At 43.2% G+C, this 9,228-nt stretch overlaps 1 protein-coding gene across 1 annotated transcript in view; it reads left to right on the forward strand.

Annotated features, from left to right (window-relative positions):
- The window catches only part of NCKAP5 (NCK associated protein 5), a 647,654-nt gene that overhangs the window by 557,347 nt on the left and 81,079 nt on the right, over positions 1-9,228 (forward strand). The window contains exon 15 of the mRNA XM_015409153.1: positions 6,834-6,908. Within this exon, the coding sequence (XP_015264639.1) occupies positions 6,834-6,908 (75 nt within the window). The remainder of the gene's footprint in view (positions 1-6,833; positions 6,909-9,228) is intronic.

Genomic DNA, 9,228 nt, shown 5'->3' on the forward strand with positions numbered 1-9,228 from the left:
ATTTACAGAGAAGAGTACAAATAGGATCTGTTTGTTATCTTTCATAAAGAATCTAAACAGGTCAAATCAATGGTTAAATAATTATGGCCCCGGTCACACGGGCAGGAAACTGCGGGGGAGAAGCGTGGCTGTTTGCCCTGGGGCAAACTACTGCGCAGTTACTCGATCAGACCTCCCGTGGAGGTCCTGTGGAGGTACTGTGGAGGTTCCATGGCAAGGGAGAGGTGCTGATCACAGGACAAGCCGGCGCGCAATGAAGAAGCGCGCCCCACGGCAAACTGGTTTTTGTGTGTGTGTACACGACGAATGCGCATGCTCCTTTGGGTGCGTGTGCGCATCCACAGAGACGTGGACAAAAAACCCCACCTTATTTGCAAGGGGACATGGGCGGGCGCCGGATGCCACCGGAAATGCGATCAGACGCCCGCCCTTGCCCCGTAGTTTCCGGAAACTAGTACCTCCGAGGTACTAGTTTCTTGCCACGCAGTTTCGGCTGGAAGCCTCGGTTGTGCCACGGGAGTGCTACGCTTCCCAGATGTGCTGGTGAGATTGCGCCTGGAAACTCCACCTGTTTTCTGTCTCACTTGTGTGGCTTCTGTTCCGTGTGACCGCAGCCTATGTAATGCAGTGGTTTCTACTTTGGGGAGCTAGGCCACTGAATCATAAGGAACTGCTATAATTTATCAGGAATGCAATTTCATTACATACTCAAAATGACCACAAGAAATAAGTTGCAAGATGAATCATATTTTAGGAATCTAATATCCGCTAAACACCATTTATGCTCATTCTATAGCTCCACAATGAATATCCATTTCACTCATGTCCATTTCAGCCATCTGCATTAAAAGCAGTATTTTTTGTGGCATGTATTAATTGCATACTTCCCTGAAAATCATTATGACTGCACTACTACTTTAGTACTATAATCTGAGTCATTCTAGGATTTGGGTCTTCTTTTATTTCTTTAGAAAACTCATATCCCACTTTTTCTATCAAAATTATTCTGAGGGCAGTGTACAAAATTCCAGGCAAAATACACCAATACACAATGCCTAAAAAAACAGTTTTAAACATAAAGCAGTATTCAAATAATTGAATACAACAATTTGAAAACAAGAGCAGGAAATGACAGCAGCAACAAATACCAGTGGCTGAAGTGTTTACTCAGGAAATAGTTAGATACATTTGTTGTAATGAACTCTTGACTAGGATTCCCTTTAGGATTTAGTTGTCAGGCATTCTTACATAAAATGTGTGATCCAATAAAGCTTTAGTGTCAAACTTCCAAAGTACGTGCTTCAAAATTATCAGAAAATCCTCTGAAGTTCTGCCAATTAATCTCTTAAAATGCCATCCCTGAATAACCGTTTTCCATATTTCTGTTCTGGTGGCTCTGGAAAAAAAAGTGAGTAAACAACATCTACACTTACTATGGTTTCATATGAGAAAGTTTGAAATATGAAGTAATTAAATATTTCTCAAGGACATGTTCTAAAGCTAAAATGAGTTTTCAAAAGGCTTCATAATGGGAATTGAAAAACCTATTAGCTTAGTATTGATGTTTGGGTGCTTAAGTTGAACGTATCACAAGCTTCCTTTCAAATTCAGGCAAAGGTGTGTTTTTTAAAAAGTAAATAAAGTCTTTACTAAAGGATATGCAAGGTCATTTGTTTAAAAATGGCTTGAAACCGTATTCTGAATGTATGTGCATTAGGCAACTTTTCCAGTTTTTTAATTCCCCTTTTCGAGGCCTGTAGTTTCTATAGTATCATCTTTTCTTTGAAAATGTAGATGTCCCCTGCATTATAAAACCACAAATTATAAGCATATCTAAGTCTGCCCTTGTAATGTCACTGAAAGGAATGAGAGAGAATGAAAGTCTGGAAATGTGCAATATGCAGGAAATTCAATCCAACTGATCTAGAACTTTGATAGCAAAGCGAAGCCCCTTATCACAGCCACTCAATTTAACTATGCCCCATTTAATATGGTGCTGACAGCTTAGGGTATATCTTCACTGTACAGAAGTATAAAAAAACCATGTTGCTCTTACAATTTCTTTTTTAACTTCCTTATTATTGTATAATGGTGCAGTGATTTGGAGAATTTTTTGTCTCATTTTGTGAAGTCTTTGCAAATGTAACAATAATAGCCATTTAGGGCTGTAAGTATATCTTCAAGGAACACACTTCATTTTATCGGGGAAAGTACAAAGATGGTTCTGAATATACATAAATAATGAAGAAATGCTAATTTTCTCTGTAACTTCTAAGGGCAAATTAGTCATGTGAAAAAGACATTACCTTTTACTTCTCAAAACTGTACTTTTTAAAGCTGGAAATCAAAGTGTTAGAAGGACATTGTTTTGGAAGATTGGATTACATTATATGCTTCATCTTTGTGGGTTTTTGAAATATGGATTTTCTTGACTTTTATTCTAGAAATGAAATAACTAACATTAACAAATTGAGGACATTTGGAATGAAAGGAGATGAATTCCTATAATTTGTTCTTAAATCTCTTTTTTAAAGACTGGGAAATTGTGGGGAATTTCAGCTCTGTCCTCCAAATTTATGCAGTTTAATCTCTTTGAACGCCTAGCCCCAGCATCTTATTTCCTAGTCTTGCAGTGCAGTCCTAAGCAGAGCTATACCCTTCTAAGCCTATTGACTTCAAACGGAATTTGACAGGTGTAGCTCTGTTTAGGCATGCACTGCTAATGTCTCCCCCCCTCCCTTTGTGGGCTGCTTGCTTTGAATCAGATTGCAGCGAATTCAGCAAAGAGAGATAGCTGTGATTGAAAACACTAGCATGTGGTAGTATTTCCCATTGTGCATTCTTTTTTCCTTTAAAAGGGGGGTGCCTTTTGAGAAAAACAGCATAAACCTTTTCAGAAGCCCAGTGCTGGGGTGATTCTCCCCCCCCCCCCTGTAACAATGTGAAGTACATTTCAAGATGAGGGTCAAACCAGTAACTAACACTTGCACTTCAAAACCTAGTATGGAATGTCCCTATTTCATTTCATCTCGATGGCAAAATCAAATGTGCTTTTTAACTTTAATGCACCTCGGAGTGGATTTTCCAAAGTGTCTCTTTTATATGCTGTAGAATTAAATCTTTTCTTTCTCAGTGCACTAATTAAAGGCTTAGGGGCCTATTATGCCGTCACTTAGACAACACTTATCTCTTGGTAGTGTGCAGTCTGTACAAGAGAGAGTGCCATTACCTGGCACTTGTACATAAAATTTTTAAAACCCACATTCCATTAGCAACAATGGAACACATCTACCTCGAGAAGGGTATACAGGCACCACAAAGGATTTGCTTAGGATGCTAAGCTCGTTTTCTGACACATATAGCAAGGGTATGCTTCCAAATTATCCTATCCTGAATTTATTTCTGAATGTTGCTGCCGGGGATAGCCAGGACAAATTCATCTGGACCAGCATGCCTGGGCAGGAAGCAGAAATGGCCAAGCCATGGGCAAGCAGTAGGGGTGTGCATTTGGATATTTACAATATGAAACAGAGCCCAAAATTCCTTGTTTTGTTTTGGATTAGAAATATCCTGAAACAAAGCAAGGCACTCCTGAAATATTAGGATTCCTGAAGTTTATCTCCTAAAATTTGGGGATTCTTTCAGGTTATTTTGGCACAGTTTTTAATGAGTGGTAGACCTGGCATCCTACTCCTATTGAAAACAGCGGACGCTTCCGGACTCGGACACAAGAATCAACAGGGGCAGACGTTTCCACTGCAGTTTCCACTTGGCCTCAAAGCTGCCAAGACCTTGTTGACATCCTCCTGAGAGAGCTGGCTGAAATGGTCCAATATAGGACCTGAAGGCGGACAAGGGGCTTCAGTTCCTCTACTGTATCAATAGGGGTCGGGAGGTCCTGGCCAAGTGAAATATGTCGCAAAAGCCTCACAGCCTATCTCCAATTCCCTAGCATTTGTTTTGCCTTGTGACAATGAAGTTAATGACCAAATGGTGCAAAATAATTGGGCCGGGCACGACTTCACAGATGCAATGGAGGCCGCATAGAACTCTCTCTTTGCAGACTTCAGTGCCATCTCATAGACCTTCATAAATGATCTGCTTGCCACTCCATGATGAGCATGCTGCCACACTCACTCAAGCTGTCTCATCTCTCACTCCATCCTCCATTGCTCCTGTGTATACTACAGGGCAGCTTTGGTCTGAGGGTGGAGAGGGCACTGGGGGCGACATCGTCGATGGCTTCAGAGAGCCAGGAGTGCCAGTCCTCCACCAGTGCATCTAACAAGTCACCAGTGGGTATCAGATCCCACAGAGCAGCCTGAAGCTGATCAGGGTCCATTTGGCTTGGCGGGCAACCATAAATGCGATCACCACCTAAACAGGGAGGGTTTGGCCAAAATGGTCTGATCATGGGACTGTATCAGCAGCCACCAGATCCACATTAATCCCCATCCGAAAAATTAAGTCCAGCATGTGGCCTGCTTGTTGTGTGGGGCCTGATATAAATTGGGAGAGTCCCAGTGCCTCCATGGACAACACTAGGTCCTTGGCTTGAAAAGATGCCTCATCATCAACATGGACGTTGAAGTCTCTCAAGACTAAAAGCCTTGGATACAGCATCTAACAGGTCAGGCAGGGTATCTGCTGGTGTGTTAGTGGTCGGTACACCAGCCAGATAGCCAAACTCGCCTTGGCCTCCCACGCCAGGCCAACACATTCAATGCCAGCGATTTTTGGTTCAGGGAGTGCCCTAAAGAAAAAAGAGTCTCAGATGAGCAACACTACACCGCACCCCCACCGGGCTGTCTGGGACTGGTGCAGGACCAAGAACACAGGTGGGGCAAGTTGGTTAAGGGTGACAGTTCCCCGCCCCCCGCACCCAGGTCTCAGTCACACAAGCTAGGTCTACATTTTGCTCTGCAAGATATTCTTACAGAACAGAGGTCTTATTATTTATAGACCTGGCATTGAACAAAACCAGTGTCAGAGAAGGGTAATCATTCCTAGCCCCCCAACCAACATTTCTCAGGATGGGACATAGGATGGAAGAGGTCCAAGCAGTACAATATCTCCAATCTCTTCCATTCCATTTACTGGAATATCTCCAATAGATTCAGGAGCAAAAGACTCCACGTCCATTGCAGCTCAATGCCACTGTTGTTTGCCGAGGGAGGGGGAAGGGGTTGGGGAAAGGGTTCCTTGCTTACCTGCTCATGCATGGCTGCCCTTTGGGATCCCAACAGATGAGCTACTGTACCTGTGGGGCCTGAAATCTGGGAGAGGTCAGCCACGGAGTGCAGACTTTCCTCTCCTAGTGGTCTGTTCCCTCCAAATACTCACCCAGCAGTGCTAGGTGCCCTGTCTGTGTTTTGCCCACCACTAAGGTGCATGTATGCTAGCTCAAAGTCCACACAGTAGAGAGCTGTCAGACAGCATCCTGTGCCACTCACCCTACCTCTGGAGTTGTGGGGCAACCTCCCGGAGCCATTTGTAGGGGGGTAGGCTATTATTGGATACCAGGAAGGAGCGGGGATGGCGGGGGGATGTGCTGATTGGGTGTATGCTTGATCAGTTTCCTGAGCCACTTCTGTACCTGAGAGCATGGTTGCAGCTGAGAGGGGGTGAAAAGTGAATTACCATGGCTACCATTGGGCTGTGCCACCATTGTTGCCGGTGCAATTTTGCGCCTGTACTGGGGGGCATTTCCACACTGAAAATTCTTTGAGAGCCAACTGGCTGGTGCCACACCCCATAACAAACCCACATTTCCACTTGCACTGGGGTTCGTGCTGTGAGTCCCCCGGTGTGTGGCTATGGCACAGCCACGCCTGTGCAAGTCCACCATGCAGTGCCACTCATGCCCTCCACTGGTGTAAAGGCCCCTTACACTGGCATATATCCGAGTTATGCCAGTGTTGGGGTTAATGCTCTATTCCAATCCACCGCTTCAGGATTGCTCTGTTAGACATCATATGTTAGTAGTGTGTTGCTGTCCACCATTTTTTAACACCAAGCAGCCCCATTCAGCTGTGACTCTAGGACAAGGAATGCTTGGCTCTTTCTCCTGCCATGTCTTCTGCTGAAAATGAGCTATCCCAGTTGATTTTCCACCTGATGATACAGGGTAAAAAAGCTGCTTGGAAGGATGTCATGAATGGGGAAACAGCTGGAAGAGAAAGTATTAAGAACCCATCTGCCTGATGCCATTACTTCACTGAGACTCATAGCCTACCTTTTAGCTTTTGGATGAACACATATGAAAGTAACACATAGCTAGTATGTAATGCATACTTTGGCCCTTTGGTCTTTCATGAATTTTAAAATTCTTATGATGGGCTTTCCATCTTGGTAATGAAATGCCTTTTAAGAAAGGTGAAGATGCCATTATTGATTGCAACACTGAATGAAAGCAATACAGTGTCACACATTAAGTTTGCCTCCTATGAAATGAATGAAACATGATATTCCAGTAGAAAGATAAGCACAGGGTCATGAGACCTGTATATATTTCTTTATTCTTATTAAATTAGATCATGGCATAAGGTGTTTCCTCTTGAAGAATCACACCTTTCCCAAATGTAATTTTACTTGACAGTTGCATATTACTGCTTTTATTGAAAACATGTAGAACCGATTTATAAGTCATTCATAGAAAATACCCATTATATACAATTTGGATGTTGTATTAAGATATGTGTACCTAAAGGATTGTCATACAGAAATGACATATAGAAGAGAGGTATTACAAACACACATGATTTCTGGTGATATTATTGGAAACAGGTATTTGAGAAAATTTATAATTACTTTTTTTTACACAATACAGGCAGCAGTGGTAACACAAAGCTTTCAAGAGGATTATGAACACACCATCACTGATTCAACGTGTCAAAGCCACGTAATAGGTAAAAGCAGCATTAAACTACGTATTAATGTGCAAATTTTCTTCCTTTACATTATAGAGGCAACAATTCAGCAGAAAATTAAGTGTACTTAAGCCCAATGGACAAAATGGACAATGTGTGCTTAATTATTTGTTGGATTATGCTATTGGTGTAGGTTTGATATTTCATTTGTGGATTTTTAAAAATTGCTCTGTAAAAAGGTATATACAGGTATTTATTCCCCCAATTAGTGGGAGATGGTATTCCGATTCATTTTTGTACACTTGATAAAGATGCTGTCACCTGACTCCCATTCTCTTTTCCTGCTGCTGCTTGGAGTGGTGTTGGCAGATTTTTTTAAAAAAATGACCATCAGACAAATGTCAGGGAATCTGAAAGTATTGTCAGTCCTCTCAAGGAATCTCAACAAAATCTGGTTTTACTGTAGAGTTTCTGGAAAATTCTAGAGAGGCATGATGTCAATTTTGGGTTTTCCCAGAAGTGACATGTCATTTATTTTTTTTATTTTTATTTATCCTTCGACTTGATATACCGCCCTAACCCCCGTAGGGGTCTCTGGGCGGTTTACAATTCTTGGGTGCTAATCACCGAAACAACCCTAACTACGGCCACAATGGTACAAGGGGGGGGGGAACTCCCTACCAGCACCCTGGTGGAGGCTTCAGCAATTTTCCCAGCTCGGCTTCTTTTCTGGCTGTGAGGTGTCTCAGTACTCAGGCAGACAGGCGGATGTATGGATCACCGGCGACGTCGTCCTCAGCCCGATCATGTCCTTTTCGGCTCCGCACGCCTCCGGATGACGTCACTGCGCCTCCAACCTCCGTCGACGACAGCCGCCTAGTTCTTTCACCACTAGCCACCAGGGATCAATCTGGCTCTGCTGCCGCCGCTTGCCGCCTTTCAGCGTTGCACCTCCTCCTCCAATCGTCTGCCGCCGCTGCTCCGCTGTAGCCGCCGTTCTTGCCGTCGCCATTGCTGCTGCTTCTCCACACACCTCCATAGGCGGGGGAGGGTGCCCCCCACCCTACTAAGGGTGGGTACCCATTTATCTACTCGCCGATAGATAGTTACTTGGCTTTCAAACCGCTGGGTTTGAACTACTGTTCCCTCTAAGCTGAGTTAATGTGGGCTAGCTCACTGTTTTTTTAGCCTCCAGCTCACACATTTCTATCTTAGCTCAGGAGGGATGGCTCCAGAGCAAACTTACTTCCTCACAACTTTATTGCCAGTAGCTCACAAAGTAGAATTTTTCCTCACAGGACTTCACAGCTCAGAGGGAACATTGAGCAATGGTCACTCCCCCATTCCCTTCCTAGGTCTCCCACTAGCAGTCAGGCCAGGTGATGCCTGGCAACCCTAACAGCTGATGAAAATGTATCACGTCTGTTTACTAGAAACACAAGTAGTCACATTGATTTGAGAGTTTTGTGTGACGTTTTCTTGAATTTGCTGAAGCACATACTCACTTTGGCAAAAAAAACCTTGAGATCTGCAATGTTTTTCATAGTAAAGCCTATATTTCTTGTTCTCAGGCAGAACCATAACCAATGTCTAGTTAGGTTTACAAAATAAGTAGTATCCAAAAAGGTAAAGTGATCTGAATTACTGAACATTATAAACAGGTTATGCAAATGAGATAGGACAGCTTGCTTCAGGAGGCTGAGTTCCTTTTATGTTTCTTCCTTAGTCTATGGACTATGGACGTCTATGGACTATGGACGTCTATGGACGCCAAGAAAATAACAGGGAAAGTACACGTCTTTGTGAGAACTTGGCCCAACTATATGTTTTCCCCAGGGACATGATATGGTTGGAGAGGTATGTTCTGACGTTCTACATTTCCCAGGCATACAGGCCCTATTTGAATAGGGACTGTGGCACACAGAGAGAAGGGACATAGACCTCTCTCCTGCTCTACTTTCCTGACTTGAGATGGCTCTGGTGGGGTACTATTTGCCCTCTTTTAGGGCTGATGAGCTACAAGTTATGTTTCCTGCAACTCAGGGACTCCAGTGAAACTGGTGGGTAGTACATTCAGGACATACAATTAATGTATGGATTTCACAGCTCTTAAACGTAGAGATTGGCCATTGACATAGATTTGAAAAGGGATTGTCCAGAGTAATGGAGAATAGGTCCATCAGTGGATATTAGCCATGATGATTAAATTAAAATGTCACTTCTAAATGAAGCATTCCTCTGAATTTCAGTGAAAATGATAATAGAGGGAAACTTTGAGGTCTGTACCCTGCTTATAGGCTTTCTAGGGGCTTCTGTGTAACCACTGCAAAAAACAGCTTGCTGCTTTGATATAATTCAG

This window comes from Gekko japonicus, unplaced genomic scaffold (genome assembly GCF_001447785.1).
Source record: "Gekko japonicus isolate JY-2015 unplaced genomic scaffold, Gekko_japonicus_V1.1 scaffold116, whole genome shotgun sequence".
NCBI classification, from domain to species: domain Eukaryota; kingdom Metazoa; phylum Chordata; class Lepidosauria; order Squamata; family Gekkonidae; genus Gekko; species Gekko japonicus.